The 17,579-nt window shown below is 32.7% G+C and overlaps 1 protein-coding gene across 2 annotated transcripts in view; it reads right to left on the reverse strand.

Moving 5' to 3' along the window:
• The window catches only part of LOC149924824 (uncharacterized), a 557,796-nt gene that overhangs the window by 435,099 nt on the left and 105,118 nt on the right, over positions 1–17,579 (reverse strand). For both annotated transcript variants that reach the window (XM_090159675.1, XM_090159674.1), the window contains exon 3: positions 9,079–9,174. In XM_090159675.1, coding sequence (XP_090015801.1) covers positions 9,079–9,174 — 96 coding nt within the window. The remainder of the gene's footprint in view (positions 1–9,078; positions 9,175–17,579) is intronic.

Below are 17,579 nucleotides of genomic sequence, written 5' to 3' on the forward strand. Positions count from 1 at the left end.
TATGCAATATTAATTATTATTTTATGCAATATTAATTATTATTTCATGCAATATTAATTATTATTTTATGCAATATTATTTATTATTTTATGCAATATTATTTATTATTTTATTCAATATTATTTATTATTTTATGCAATATTATTTATCATTATTATTATTTATTATTTTATGCAATATTATTTATGATTATTATTATTTATTATTGAATGTAACATTATTTATTATAGAATAAAATATTATCTATTATTGAATGTAATATTATTCATTATTGAATGTAATATTATCTATTATTGAATGTAATATTATTCATTATTGAATGTAATATTATTTATTATTGAATGTAATATTTATAATGGAGTGTAATATTATTTATTATTGATGGTAACATTATTTATTATTGAAGGTAATAATATTTATTATTGAATGTAATATAATTTATTATTGAATGTAATATTATTTATTATTGAAGGTAATATTATTTATTATTGAATGTAATATTATTTATTATTATGTATTATTTATTATATTGTTTACTTTAATATAATTTATTATTGAATGTAATATTATTTATTATTATGTATTATTTATTATATTGTTTACTTTAATATAATTTATTATTGAACGTAATATTATTTATTATTATGTATTATTTATTATATTGTTTACTTTAATAAAATTTATTATTGAATGTAATAGTATGTTATTTAAATACGGAGTTTACAAATCGCAATACGTTCCTAAAATTTTCATCATTTCTTAGATACAACCACGGTTATTATGAAAGTAGGGAAAATATTCAAGAGAGTCTAGTTCGCGATATCACCACCAGGGGATTGAGAGGAAGGGCAGAGAGCAAAAACTGTACCCACTGTAGCGCGATTACGGTCACGGGCACGTTGCTATCAGCAAATAAAATGGAAAATTTGTAATGTAAGAGGTTGTATTCTTCGCCAAAGAAAGGACGGTGGGAAGAAGAAAGCTACAGAAGGCATGTGGAAAGCAGATTATAAAATGAGAGAAAAACGAAGGGGGGGGCTGAATAAGGTGGGTGGGGCGAAGGCAAAGGGAGAGTCGAAAAAAGAGCCGTCTGCAAAATGAAATGAAAAACGTGCCCCCGGTATCTTATTTTCCCGACAAAGCACGTTCCAAAATAATGGTACCCCCCCCCCCTCCTACGCTAAACTTAACTATATATAGTTGCGATGAAAAAATATCTACTAGCGCGGGGATTCTCAATGTCTAAGTTATTAAATCTTTACGTAGGAGGGGTCTACTACAAACCGCGATTATCACTTCTTAGTTCTCTTATTCAAATGACAGAAAAGTCTTTCCAGCATTACAATAAGACTGGGGTGGTGGATGTATGGTAAGTTTTACATTCGTAAACTTGTAATGTAACCTTCTTCTTAAATGTTTCTTCGAACTGACGAGCGGATGTTTATGTTAAACTTGCACGTCCGCCGTGAAATTTCTGTTTTAGAAGGCGCCGAGGAATAATAAACAACGATTTAAACAAAGCACGGATTAAGTTACGTTTTGCACTTATTAATATAAGTGAAAAAAGTAACTTCATCCATGCTTATGGTACAACATATAAAACCAAGAATGTGGAAAGATTCAGCTGGCCAATAAAGTGGAAAATAGTGGAAAATTCCAGACCGGACCAAAGTGGATTATTATTACCAACAGTTACTTTGAAGATAGTCAGATTCTGATTAATCTGTTTTGTTGTTTGGAAAATATTAATACATTGTTCAGTGTAAACTAACGAGGAGACTACCCGAGGTGATAATCACCGATTTTGTTGAAACAAGGTGGGTACGTAGACCTTATGGTAACATGAAATTTCACCAAGGGAAAAGTTGCAATGGGAATTAGTTTTGTCATGGCAACTGAAAATGTTTTTGACAACCCAGTACGTATATTTTCTCATTGAAAATAACATGGGAATCTGAAAATTTTCAAAACCAAAAAAATAGATCAAAATTGACAAATGAAATTAATTTTATGATATTTTGATGAATTTTGGTCAATTTGAACAAAAATTTATCAGAATCGGTAAAAATGGAGAAAAGCGAAATATAAAAATAAAAAGTTGTATTTACCAACTTATCGCCAAATTGACGGTAATAAATGAATTTGATCAAAATTAATAAAATAGAATTTAGTTGTTTGAATTTGATCAAAATTAATAATTTTAATTAGAATTATTAGTATTATTATTATTTTTTAGAAGTTCTCAGATTCCCATGTCATTTTCAATGGGAAAATATACATACTGTGTTGTCAAAAACATTTTCGGTTGCCATGGCAAAACTAATGCCCATTGCAACTTTTCCCTTGGTGAAATTTCTTGTTACCATAAGGTCTGCGTACCCACCTAGTTTCAACAAAATCTGTGATTATCACCTCGGGTATAGTCTCCTCGTCAGTTTTATTAAAAATAAAATTTATTAAAAATTTAAATATTATTAGTTGTTTTATCTTTTAATGCAATTTCTCCTTATTATCAACAGTACAAATATTAAAATTTCATTGAACTAAAACAGTGCACACAATTTTCTCGGTTAATATTCGATATATTTAAATAAAATAAATCATTATTATATTGATATTGAGATTTTGAAATGTACGTTAATAAGAAGTCCTAGCACGTGTTTTTCGATTAAAAATATAAAGCGAAGTTTCCAATATTTTCCGCAGCCTCCTAGGATGTTTGAAATTTTTGGGGGTAATAAGAATAGTTCATGAAATTCGTTTAATTAATTAAATATGTCTCTTTGCCTTTCATTTTAATAAAATTTGGGAATTAAACAATTTAAAGAAGCTAAAAAAACGTAAATTACATTTTAAATTTCTTACTACAACAATTTGCAATATCATATTTATTGAACCATTGCAACGGAGACCACATCGAGGAGCAGCTCACTCCAATGATTATTAGGATACCCTCGTATGATTAAATCACGATTAGATTAGACTTAGGTTAAATATGTAGGTTTGGCTGTACAAAGATTAAATATGATTAAATAATGATTAAATTTTTAATCATAATTATTAGGATACCCAATATATATAGGTCAGAAGTAGGGGGTTTCTTTTGGTCAGTTCGGGGATTTAGGAGTAGGGTAAGAGGAGTAACCCTATGACGTCATTTTACTCCGATTCTGTGGGGGCGAATAGTTCGAGTCGGAGAAAAAAACGTTTTTCCAAAATGGCTATTTTTGCAGATAAATTCTGGATAATCAAACGTTTTTATCAGTTTATTCTCTTCACTCTCGCTTTGGAGGAGCGGAAGATGGGCAACGGTTGGAAGTTATATTCCCTTTAAGAAACTTTCCAAAGACGCCAGAAAGGCGGGAAGAGAGCAATTTACTACAGCGGAATAATTAGCGACCAAACAAGAAATGAGATCACCGACTTAATTAGCTAGGGGAAATGATAGCGTTTGAAAAACCGGGCCAATTTCCCCGCGTTCGAAGACTTCGCCACAATGTAAACGTTACGTAATGGACATTTAAAGAGACTGGATCAAATTTAATCCGCAAACCAAGATAACGGAAAGAGAGAAAAAGTTGCGCTAGAATCTCGCGCGAATTTCCAAAAGTTGGTTCGATCAGTATAGACGAATTGACAAACGCCGTTTCTTACGTGTGCGAAAATCCTCGCTTATCTAATAAGCTCTAAGAAACCCGTTTTTTTTTAGAAGATGCAAAAATGGTGGGATGATAAAGATACTCCGGATCTCCCCCTCCCCTCCACCATCTTCCATCTTCATCAGTGGAAAACGGAATAAGGAAAAGTCGAAAGACAGACAAGACCACGAGAATGACGCGACTAAGATGCGGGGATGAAGGGATTCTTAGAGGCTGAGGATTCTTTTCGGTTCGGCCTTACGTACTATTATACAAAGGCTTATTTCGCGTACGCGGTGTACATTATTTTCGTAACAGGCTCGCTTGAAAAAACAAACCGTGGAATTCCGAATATTTCCACCATGTACATCGGAAGTAATTTATTTTTAAAAAACGTCATTTCCGCTTTGCTGAAGTATTCCGCCGCTTTCTCGCACTCTTTCGCTGACGATTCTCGAAATTTTCCGAATAGCAACTCGTTAAAATTGTACACTTTTCATTGCTTTATTTTTTCTGATGGTTTAAGACTTACGAGCGTATACTGAATCGTTTCTTAATGGTCTAGATTATAAATAGAAATTATTTTTAACCGGGGAAGGAATGTATATTTTTGAGACTGTGGTGTTTAGAATTTAATATAACATTTTGGCTGAGGTTTTGGATTTAGGAATAATTTACGATAAGTACCAGAGTTTGTTACCGTCCTATTTTAGTGACTAACTGAACGACTAATCACGAACTTTTAACTCCAAATTTATTTTTCCCTTAATTCTTCTTCCCTACAAAAATGCATAAAGAAGAGACAGAAATCAATAGGCGATAACATAAATTGTTTTGATCTTAGCTAACTTGTTAAAATGTTCCCGGAAATTCGTCATAGCACTGCCAACTTCTATAAAGCGCTTCCGCGATCGAGGTTGGCCGTGGTCCAAACATAAGGGCTTCTTCACTAAGCCTAGGTTAAAAACGTGTTCTAGTCTAGGAATTTAATTTTGTATACAATTTTCTAGTCGGAGAATTAACAACACTATCACAATAATATTAAATTAATTTAAATAAATTAATATTTTTTCTATTAAAAAAGTATAAATATTTAGAAACATAACATACCACAAAATTTTAAGTATGACTTTCTTTAAAAATTAAACTTTTAAAGATTTGTTTAACGCTTCTACCGTTTGATGGCGCTCAAATGTTTCCCGAAAGAAATTTTACCCAGTATTCCTTGCAATTTATGCTATCGCCTATTAAACATAAAAACGAACACGCAAGGGCGTAGGGCAAGGGACAATGGCCCCAAATATTTCATATACAGGGTGTTTCAAAAGGTTATGCAAAACCAAGCAGCAGGGACTTTAAATACTGTTTAAGTATTTTAAAAAAATCACTTGATTCAAAAATTATATTCAAAATTAGGCGTGTCATATTTTTAACCAATACATAAAATTCAATGTTATTCCGATGTGATCACAATTTCTTAATCCAAACCGAATTGGTTGCAGTTGAATCCCAATTTGGATACTGGATCAAGTAATTTTCGTAAGAGTAAATTTTCTACTCCACCTTAAAAGTTCTTTAGCTAGGCACCTATTTTTGGAAGCCGAAAGAAAATTGATTTAATGGTTCCATTACATGCATTGGTATATTTACTCTATTTTACTAAATATGTAGTAAAAAAAACTTGCTTTCAAAAAGGTGTTGGCAAAATCTATAGATGTTCACCGTTGAGAAATTAGCATAAAATTACCCTTTACATAACTAACACCCCATAAACAAAGTCAAACCAATTTTAAAGTTTGCAGGAACTTAAAACTGCGTGAGGCTTTTCATTCAACCCACACGCGATATTTCTAGATGCAGTTTAAATATCATATTTTCTTCATGCATATTTAAAATTTTATACGGGTATAGTTTACGTCTACTTTCAATTTGACTCCGACAAAAAACCCATTGAAAAAGGATTTACACCGTTGATTCATGGAATTAGCATTAAGAGGTAAAACATTTCATTTTTTCCCTCCATTTAAAGATAAAAAATGCTGATTTGATAATTTATCTCGGGGCGTACTCGAAGAATTCCATACCTCAGAGATGCTAGATTTGTGGTAAACACGCATCTTAAAACTATATTTAAGGGGAAAAAGAAAATATTATCTTTTCAAAGGAGAACTGCGGGAGACTTGAGACTTTCGCTTTATAAAGAAAGCCAGGCGAGACTTATTTGGCCAAAGAAGATGGAAATAAACATAAGGGCGTCGCCGTGAAGAGCGCATTATGGAATGGATCCACGCAAAAGCCAATACGACGGCGACCATCTAATAAGCTTGCGCCCTGCACACCGAAAGAGAAGGACTACCAAGAAATACTTACCACGGTTTCCCAAAATGTAAATTTAAAACACCGTTAAAATAAATTGCATAAAAATGTTTTTCTAATATTAAATTTAATTATTCTGAATTTAACATTGCTAGATGTAAATTAATTATGAACAGTAATGTTTCTATTTTAATTTCCGGTGAAATTATATCCCTAGGTAAGCAACTCAAAAATATTAAAATAATAAAAGATATATTTTTGAAAAAAATCTACAAAACTGTCAAGAAAATGAAAAATTATTTATAAAAAATAAAAAATATAAAAATAAAATGAAAAATTATTTATAAAAAATAAAAAATATAAAAATAAAATGAAAAATGATACAGAAAAATATAAAAAAAAATAAAAATGAAAATTTATTTAAAAAAATAAAAAATATAAAAAGAAAATGAAAAATTATTTGGAAAAAATAAAAATGTAAAAAGAAAATGAAAAATTATTTATAAAAAATAAAAAATATAAAAATAAAATGAAAAATATACAGAAAAAATAAAAAATATAAAAAGAAAATGAAAAATTATTTGGAAAAAATAAAAAATATAAAAAGAAAACGAAAAATTAATTGGAAAATAAAAAATGTAAAAAGAAAATGAAAAATATATAGAAAAAATTAAAAATTTAAAACAAAATGAAAAATATATAGAAAAAATAAAAAAATAAAAAAATGAAAAGAAAATGAAAAATATTTAGAAAAACTGTCAAGAAAATAAAAAATATTTTTAAAAAGTTAAAAGCTGTCAAGATAACGATAAATATGTTTTCAAATATAAAACTTGAGATAATTAAAAATATTTAAAAAAAATGAAAAACTCGAGAAAATGAAAATGTTTAGAAAATGTTGAAAAACTCAAAAAATTAAATATATTTTGAAAATTTTTCAAAAAATGTCAAGATAATGATAAATATTTAAAAAAATAATAAGAAACTTAAGAAAATAAAAAATATTTAAAAAATAATAAAAAACTCAAGAAATTGAAAATGTTAAAACACGGTCAAAAATTCTTTATTTTTCGTTAAAATTAGTAAAAAGTGTAGATAACTTTAATAATTTTGCCTGGAATGCAGTGCCTAAAATTTCTAAGGCTTAGTTTACAATTTGTACGTGCCAAAGCTGAGACCAAGCATCTAAATAACGGCTAGAAATAGTTTTTAAAATAGATGCTGATCTGGCGACTGTGAATCAGCCTCTTTAGTTTTTCGTCAGGGAATATTTTAAAAGCTCGCATCCTGTTTGTCACGGAATTAAAAGAAATATTTCGTACAAGCGTTAAAAAAGCGGCTTTAACAATAGGACGAGTTTGACTCTTAAATAAGTCTTCCGAGACCGGATATTTTTATCTCCGAAACTAATAACAGCCTGTCAAAGATATCACCCAGAAATCAATTAGAGTTTTGCGTCCAACCGTAAAACTATTTCTGTTTTCTTTTCTAAGAACAGGGCGCATCTCGAATTTATGAAAGTAAAGGATATTTTTAAGCCGACTTAATTTCAGTTGATGTTTCAAACAATATTCAATTAAAATTCGAATAGTCACCCTAAAGTGATCAGGGTTGCAAATGTATTTAGTTTCTAATAGTATTTAAATTAAAGTGTAGAATTGATTTATACTAAAACTAAAATAACTATTACATGCATTTTCAAAAAACTTGGAAAGTAACCATTCATTTAAAATTATAATTAAATCAGTCTGAGACGAATTTATGACCAGTCGGGGGCCAGTCTTGGATCGATGAATATGACCAGTTTGAGGTTAATTTATGACCAGTTGGAGACCAGTCTTGGATCGTTGTAGAACCAGAATATGAACAGTTTGAGGTTAATTTATGACCAGTTGGACACCAGTCTTGGTCTAATGTAGGATCAACCTATAACTATTTTGGGACCAGTTTGGGATTTGTGTGGTATCAACCTATGACCAGTCTTGGATCGATATAGGATCAGCCTATGACCAGTCTTGGATTGATATGGGATCAGACTATGACCAGACAATTTTGGGACCAGTATGTGATTGGTGTGGTACCAACCAATGACTAGTCTTGTATCGATGTAGGACCAGTCTTGTATCGATGTAGGTCCCACCAGGCTATGACCTGTGTGGGACCAGGCTATGACCAGTTAGGGACCAGGCTATGACCAGTTAGGGACCAGTCTAGAATTGATATAGATCCAGCCTATACTGTTATAACCACTCTTAAAAAAAAACGAACTTACTTCGGTCAAAATAGAACTTTCAGATAAAATAGTTAAGAGTAAAAATTAAAAAAACTAAGCAGATCATGTGAGTAAAACATTGTGAAACCTAAGAATTTTAATGATAGGTGAAAAACGGTTAAAAAATCACAATATAAATCTATTTTAACATCCAACGTTTCGGAGGAACCTTTCTTCGGGAATATTTAAACCTCTAAACAAATTAACAACCACCATCAAAACAACAAAGATCGCAAATTTAAACTCGAGCAATAAAAGAATGACCCCCCCCCCCCCATCGCAACAGCTTTAAAATTAAAGCCTTTGTTCCAAAAGAAATAAAATGGCGCGTCAATGACCCGGTTTTTAGCGCGCCAAAGCCGTCATTGCTCGTTGGAACAAAACAAAGTCGTTGTTCCACGGTACAACCCCGAAACTGTTCACCCAGTAGGGAATGATTAAAACCCTTTTATCGAACCAGGCAGACGGCTAATAAACGAAATAACACGGCAATGTACGGCAGGATTATATCCTTCAATAAAATTCAATTTAAGACTCTAGACGCGCTTACAATAGTCGAAACGAAAAGGAGTCGATTTGATAAATAGATCAATGGAGAAGTAAATTAATGATTGTTGCGGGCACCCTACCCCCTTTTTTTTACCAAATAGCGAGCGCGGCCAACTTGGGCCAAAGACGATAAAGAAGAAACTTCGTTACTGTAGCGGTTGGCAAAACCCGGGGGTCCTTTTACATTTAGCAAATTGGATTTTTCGTGCCTTGATATATATTGTATAGTAAGTCGGGGGGGAAGGAATATAATCACCGGGTTATTCTGATATTCTATTAAAAGAGAGTAGGCAATTCACTCACCCGATTCCGGAGGAGTCGAAACGACTGAGTTGAGTGTCGTTGTCCGGGCTCCACCAACAATGGCACAGTTCGGGATAAAAAACGCCGAATGAAGTCCTGCGAATCAAAAATTTATCAGGTTTTAGGGACGCCTTATATCATATATAACTTTTTCTTTAAGCGTATAAACAATGCTTCCACTTGGACAATCTCATCTCTCCCTCTGTCGGTAGTATTAAATCCCCTTTTAACCCTTTCCAGGGTGACCAGGGAAAAGCTTTGAAAATTTTATAGGAAAAATAGGAATTATAGGAAAATATTGGAAACTAAATAGGCGAATTATAGGAAAATATAGGAAACTAAATAGGCGAATTATAGGAAAATATTGGTAATTAAATAGGCGAATTATAGGAAAATATTGGAAACTAAATAGGCGAATTATAGGAAAATATGGGTAATTAAATAGGCGAATTATAGGAAAATATTGGAAACTAAATAGGCGAATTATAGGAAAATATTGGAAACTAAATAGGCGAATTATAGGAAAATATAGGAAAATAGTTAAGAATAAAGGAAATTATAGGAAGGCATTAAAAATATAGAAAAATATAGGAAGTCTTGTCACCCTGCCTTTCACAAAGAAAAATCAATTTTTTTCTCCCACTTAAATAATTATCTTTTTTAACTAAAACAATAAGATTTATATTTTTTGAGGCCTTATGTATGTGATATTGTTTAATAACTCTTATTTGCTCAGTTGTTTTAAGTCCTTATTTCCTGCCCGGCCAGCCTACATTTAAAATATAACTATCATAGATGGCGCGCTAGTTTCCATGTGTAAAGGTCACTCTATCGTTATGCATATAAATGAATGTCAATTTTATAAGATGAAATAAATTACTAAGTTTTACTAATGTGATCTGAGTTACAATACTTCAATATATATATATATATATATATATTTATTTTTTTTTAATTTAAAATCTATGACACACTGGCACTGGTAGAATGGTGCGCTCAGAGAGCAAGTTTTAGTGCACCTCCGCCTGGGATTCTGAATATCATTTAATTTCATTCGTGGGGTTTAATAAAGGTCGAGGTGCGGTATTTGAAGTACTAGCCCAAAATATTTCTTGCGAAATTTAGGAAAATTCCCAAAATCCTTAATTTTCGAAAAAAAAACCCTTAATTTTCCCATTTTTCGTCTCTTACAAAATGAAATCCTTTTCGGTCGTAAGATCCCTAACAAGACGTACGACGGTCAGAATAAACACAATCCTTCTAATGTTTTAAGTTTGAGCTATTCACAGCAACCTGCAACGCCGGTATCACAACCAATATATATCCACGGTCACACATAATTGTATTTACACTTATTTGTTACTTCTAGTCATACTTTGAAAGCATCGAAGATTCCTTCGATCAGTGTCACTCTAATTTTTTACTTCTGATCACACTTATTTGTTACTACTAGTCAGCCGTTGAGTGTCACACTTATTTTTTCTGGTTATACGACAAAGACTAGTTCGATCAGTTTCATACTTATTTGTTACTTCCGATCACACTTATTTGTTACGTTGAGTGTCAGACTTATTACTTCTGGTCATACGCCGAAGACTAGGTCGATCAGTGTCATACTTAATTGGTACTTCTGGTCATACGTTGAAAGCGCGGCGCACTCTGAACGGCCTTGAAAAACGCTAGAGGGAAACTGGTGCGTAGACCTCTATAAACACGCGGATTTACAATGTTGGAAATTGCGGGGGTCCGTATACGCTGCCCAAAAAACCTTACTTAGAATTAAAATTAAGGAACGTATTTGCAACTCTAGGTTATATGTAAACCACAACTATTCAAAAATATAACTTTCATGAAAATCGGACTTATATTAAGGAACTGTATGTAGAATTTTAGGCGAAAATATAAAACCACGAAAATGGGGGTCCCGTAAATTACCCTGAAAACTATACTTAAATTTCATATTTACTGATATAACCGAAGTTGTAGGTCCGCTGAATCCTAACCTATCCCATAATATTTTTTAACGTTATCGGACTTAATTTTAAATAAAATATCTACCACATAAAGCGAAACCACCGAAAATAGTAAATTGGACAAATGTCCAACTTCTAGGGCTCCGATTTGAAACCTTTATAAAAGGCTATCAATGGCGATGTATGTACATTCGAACGAGATATCATTGACTCTTCTAGCCCTAACCGTTGAAGAGATATGCGCGACACGGCGGCATCGGCATCGGCGGCAACGGCTACACTGTACGTGAGACTAATACGCACAAATCGAATAAAATCCCTCGAAGTGGAAGCACTGGACTAGATTTGTTAGCTTATCGTAGATGGCTAGATCTCGAGAGTTGGTATTCTTCATTGCTAAATGACCCTCGGAGCAAAAGTTAAGCGAGTCTAAAAGACCCTATTTGAGAAATATTTCCAATACTAATAATATAATAATGTTAAAGCAAAAACCACGTAACGTTTTTGGTGGACATTTTGAGAAATATTGATTTAAATGGAGTAAAACCCTAGCTTCCGTCCGTCTAGAATGAAGTAGAAAATCATGTTGCACCTCCCATCAGGATGGGAAATTGGACTAGACAGTCGCGATACAAGTGAGCAATGACGGAAGCTTGACATTCACTGCTAGTGTTATGTTCCCTTTAAGTATCTGATAGAGTAAGGCATAGTGAAGGCAACACTTATAACATAATTCATTGTAAAATTTCAATCAGAAACCATTTAATTAACGCTACGGGGTTTTTGCTTTCAGTCGAGGATACAAAAGATATTTCAACGAGACAGAATAATGGGAGAAATCGTATTTCGATTTTCTTCAAAAGTCACGTAACTTTAATTGCTTGACTTTTTGCTCCAAGTTCGGTGTAGATGTGATTTAACGCTTATATTTTTATTAATTATTATATTGAGGCTCCAAGATTAAAGATTTCACAACCAAATTGGACAAATTTAATTATAATTAAGTTTATTATGTGAAATGTAAAAATTACACTGCGTAGCGATATTTATCTATTATATACCACGAATAGCCGATATATCGGCTGTACCCATGTCAGTGTATCCCTAGCCAAATAAATGTATTTCATGTTGGACCGCAATCGTTTTAGAACTTATATCAGTTGGATTTTAACAAAATTTGTTAACAATATAGAAAATGTAAATTAAAAAAGGATAATGTAGGATTTTAAAAGTACCATTTTAGAATTATAGCAGGGTTCGGGGAAAATTTCCGGAATTAAATTCCCTGACATTTCCAGGTTTTCCCCATTTTTGTAGAATAAATGAATGGTTTGAGGTTAAAATCTTGAAAAATATTTTCTTTCAAATATGTATTTGCCTGCTTTTTCGGGGTCATTGGGAAATTCCCTAACGTTTCCCTGATCATTTGGAAACATTTTTAAATTCCCTGACTTTTCCCTGACCTTTTGGAAACATTTTCAAATTTTCTGACTTTTCCCTGGCCATTTGGCAACATTTTCAAATTCCTTGACTTTTCCCTGGCCATTTGGAAACATTTTCAAATTCCCTGACTTTTCCCTGACCATTTGGAAACATTTTCAAATTCCCTGACTTTTCCCTGACCTTTTGGAAACATTTTCAAATTCCCTGACTTTTCCCTGACCTTTTGGAAACATTTTCAAATTCCCTGACTTTTCCCTGACCTTTTGGAAACATTTTCAAATTCCCTGACTTTTCCCTGACCTTTTGGAAACATTTTCAAATTCCCTGACTTTTCCCTGACCATTTGGAAACATTTTCAAATTCCCTGACTTTTCCCTGACCTTTTGGAAACATTTTCAAATTCCCTGACTTTTCCCTGACCATTTGGGAACATTTTCAAATTCCCTGACTTTTCCCTGGCCATTTCGAAACATTTTAAAATTCCCTGACTTCTCCCTGACCATTTGGAAACATTTTCAAATTCCCTGACTTTTCCAGGTTTTCCAGGTCGTGTACGAACCCTGTATAGGATCACTAGAAGCCTGGCGTTTACGTTTCAGGTTTCTTGAATTTTGTCTTTTATTTAAACTTTTATAATTGCCATGTAGGTCAGCACGCGGGTCAAATGGGAAAACAGGGTGAGCCCCAAGTCGATAGTGTGTCGTGGCGTCTTATTCGCGAGACACACACACAGATAGAGAGAGAGAAGTACAGTAGTAGAGGATAGTATTTTTCGCTCGAAATAAGAGAGAAGAGCACGCATCGATACCCCTGTAAAACAAGGCAGTTTTCGAGCGGACAGCGAGAGAATTACGGTTCCAAAAGCGCAGATCGGAGGCGGGGAAACCCAAATACAACATCCTCGCGGCCACCGCATCCCAGAGAAATAGAAACATAAAAGCTATGATAGCGTCGGTTTGAGCTTGGTTATACGACTTAGAAAGAGAACCGAAGGCCCTTTCTCCAATTCTGGCTCTCTCTCTAAGAGAACGAGTCCCGAAAGGAAGGGAGCTAAAAACCCCTCCGCGATAGTGGTCGTTCTTCCGGAGCAGCGTGCCAATGATCCCTGGCCCATCTCATCTCTACATAAATCTCAGAGCATCCTCCAAAACTATAATACCGCTCACTTCTTATTTTTATAGGCGAGATTCGCCCCTAACGCGTTAAGAGCCATCACTGGACACCGCGCTGGAAACGAGGAGTACGTCTCTTCTCCTTTGACGCCACTTTTAAGTAACGCCTCAACAATAAAGGAAGATACTGCGCTGCCATTTTCTTTCTATAGATTGTCCCATTTATTCTCTCTCGGATGGAAATAAACACGGTATATATCAAATGTATCCACTCTCGTAACAATTCATTACCACTAATAACTCCGTATACTAAGTCAGAAACCGCATCTAGCTACGGTCCAAAGTACGAATAAGCTAAGAACAACCATTTTTAAAATTAAAGATTTTCTGAAAATTTGCGATTTTATCAATTTTATTGCGCTTTTTCACGTGGTGAGGTCTTTCATATTTGGAATAAATAAAAACAACGTATTTTAGTGCACTATAAATTTTCATTTTCTTTTTTAACATTAAAATCCGACTTAACTACACTTAGAGAAAAATATTGCGTAGAAATTACATGGAACCCCTGGACGCGCAGTAGCCAGGAATGTTCTGTATTTTTTACAGAAAGTTTCGTAAATATCTTTTACTTGAGATTCCTGTAATTTATACAAATAGCTCATAGTAAAATTTTCAACCAGCATCATTGTATTGTATACAACTGAAATAATAATTAAAATTTCTAACACGCCTGTAAATTTTACGGAATTTACATTTAAAAACTGCGTGAATATAGTCAGGAAATATTATATATTTGAATTGTTCTTACTACCCTTCTTTAAAATACGTTTATGTACACTAAACATTTCCGTAATTAATTTTTAACCAATAAGGTACTTTAATTGTAAAAAATATTCAACAAATTTGCTAAATATAAACCAATAAGCTCCAGCAAAACTAGAGTCCAAAGCCAGAGACATAAACACGTGCACAACATAGTAATCCAGACATCTATTAAACTTAGTTCAAACCACAAACACTAACGCGATGAATTTGCATTTAAATGTATAAACATTAATTTGTTTTCATTTGATGGGTAATTAAAAATATGACTCCATTGGTGCTTTTACGAGAGGTCACTGAAAATCTTTTCTTCATATTAGTTTATTTACAACAAATAATGATTTTTATGGATTATTACTGTTTTGTAGCAATTCAACTTCGACCCCAATAACTACAGGAACTACCCGTATTTTAAATACCTTAAAACGTCTTTCATTTTTACTGTAAATACATAATAATATGTATTGAACAAATATGTACATATATAACATTTCTACCATAGAAACTACATGGCTGTCCTTTATTACAAATATCTGAAACAAACCTCTAATTTTTACTATAAACAAATAGTAATATGTACTTAAAATGTATGTATATTTTACAATTCAACGATAAATATTACATGAAGCCCCTGTATTTTAAATACCTAAAAACATCCTGTAATTTATACTGTAAAACAAATTGTAATATATACTGAAAATGTATGTATATATTACTATTCAACGATAAATATTACATGAAGTCCCTGCATTTTAAATACCTAAAAACATCCTGTAATTTATACTGTAAATATTTCTTGAATATAGTAATTTAAACAGTACAGTACTGTATTAAAAAAATACAGAACGGGTGCTGTAAAATATTTCTGTAAATTCTACATTTTTTTCTCTCAGTGTAGTTTCAGCCTTGCATCTTACGCTGCCCTCATACTTATAACTTTGCACTAGTGATGGGTATATATTTATCTTATAATGGGTATATAAGTCTTTCATATTCTTCCTTTGCTGGAATTTCCGCCATTTTAGAAAATGGCGGCCAAAATTATTAAAAATTCGTTTTGATAAGCCCTGTTAGAGGGAATATAACCTCCGGTATTTGGTGTGGAATCCCAACGTTTGCAGCTCTGGTCGCTGTTGCATTTGGCTTTAAAAATGTTTGGCGCCACTGTACTGGGAAATTTGAAAATTTGAAGGGGTCTTCCGTAAAGATTGCATTGCAGGTTATATTCCCTTTAAACAATTTGTTCTCGAATGTACCATAAAAGATAGCGAATACGCTTTGTCTAATATTACGTTACATTTACTTCCGCCATTTTCCAAAATGACAGAAGTAAAAGAAATGTTTCGTGTATGAATTGTGACTTTTATTTATTATAGTTTGATACACCTTTTTTCGAGGTTGATGCAAGTCCTTCTTGGGGTAGGTGGTCTCTGGCAGAACTAACAGCTATATACTGATAAGCTCTAGCATTGCGGGCTGCAGCTGCAGTTACTTATGATCAATGTAGATTAATTTACATTTCTTCAACTCATAGTAAAGCCAGGAAGCCTAGCTAAAAATAGTATTATTTTTGTCACACAAAAAAATTATATAGGATAATATAGGATTAAAATTTCTCAAAGGTAGGGTATTATATATTATATTATTTCATGTAATTAAAAGCAATAATGTTTTCAACATTAAAATTTGGCACATAAATGCCATGTTTTTTTTACAAGCGAAATAGGCCGTAGCGATAGTTTTCCATCACGAAACTACGAAGCTAAATAAGTTCTTCAGAAACGTATACTAACTCTTAGACTTAGGATATTTCAAAAATTAACGGAGAAGATAGGATAGGTTAATAAATATAGGATAATAATAATAATAATAATAATCAGCTGGGCTACTACCCAAGGCACCACCTTAGGCCTAAGTCATCTAGCGACTTTAAATGCCTTTTAACAGGTGGTCGGGTTACAAGCGTATAGGAGGCTGGTGGCAAGCCCTTCATGCCACGCGAGCCAACAGCTCCCTACACCAAGATCAATTCTTGCTACACTCACTATTACCTTTAACCTCTACAAGTTTTTATGGATAATATAGGATAATAAAGGATGGCTTCGAAATATAGGACAGGGTTGCCACAAAATTTTCAGATTCAAATTCCCTGACTATTCCCTGTTTTCCCTGACCATTTTAAGAGAATTTCCCTGACTTATTAAGGAAAAAAAAATTCCTTTATATTTTACTTTTATCAGAAGTTAATAAATTTTTTTTCATGATTAAAATAGATCTTGCAAATCATGAAAAAAAAGGCCGCGCAAGGTCTAGCGTATTTGATGTCAAGTAGCGTGATATGCGGGCTTTTCTTTGCCAAGAGTTATGAACAGGCCAATATAGAACTAGTCCATATTTCTAATTTAAGACCTTGCCCATGGATTGATATCACTACGTTCATAGGCTGAGACATTAGGACGTAGTGTTGGGCAGAGGACCTGCCGAATTTTAACCTTCAGGTCTTTGGCCAGATTTCATATATTTTTGTAGTTCCAGAACCATTAACCACTCTGCCACCCCACCTTAACTACTATTCCACCCCGGTAGATTTATAGTTAAAATTATACTATAGTTATAAGCATATCTTTGTCGGAAAATTTAGTTTTATAAAACACAAATTCCCATAAGAAACTACAAACAATCATCCCGACACTTTGGGAAATTGGGACCTAGACCTCTCTAATACTTAATTGGCACCTCTAGAAAAGAATTAGACAACGGGAGAGAATTTTCTTTGCGGTTTGGAAATCTGATCCTAAAACTTCCACATCCCAAATTAAATAATTTTGAGACAATAGAGAATTTAAGCTAACAAACGTGTAGGGGAAAATTGTATGATTTTAGATTCTAAAAGTACGCTAACCATTTTACAATTTCTTACCTGGCACTTCTAAATTGTAGTATTTCAATAACAATATTGAATATTCAAATTATCCAGCTAAATAAAAATAATATTGAATATGTATTCAAATTATTCAGCTAAATAAATGTAGTGGGAGTTATGACAAGCTTTTCTTATTAAATGAGAATGTATATTAAATAAAAAATCGTAAGTACTATTTTAAATTGAAACGTGACGAAGCGTTCTATAGTTTAGGTCTAAATCGTG

This window comes from Leiobunum rupestre, chromosome 10 (genome assembly GCF_980474605.1).
Source record: "Leiobunum rupestre chromosome 10, qqLeiRupe1.1.hap1, whole genome shotgun sequence".
Taxonomy (NCBI): domain Eukaryota; kingdom Metazoa; phylum Arthropoda; class Arachnida; order Opiliones; family Sclerosomatidae; genus Leiobunum; species Leiobunum rupestre.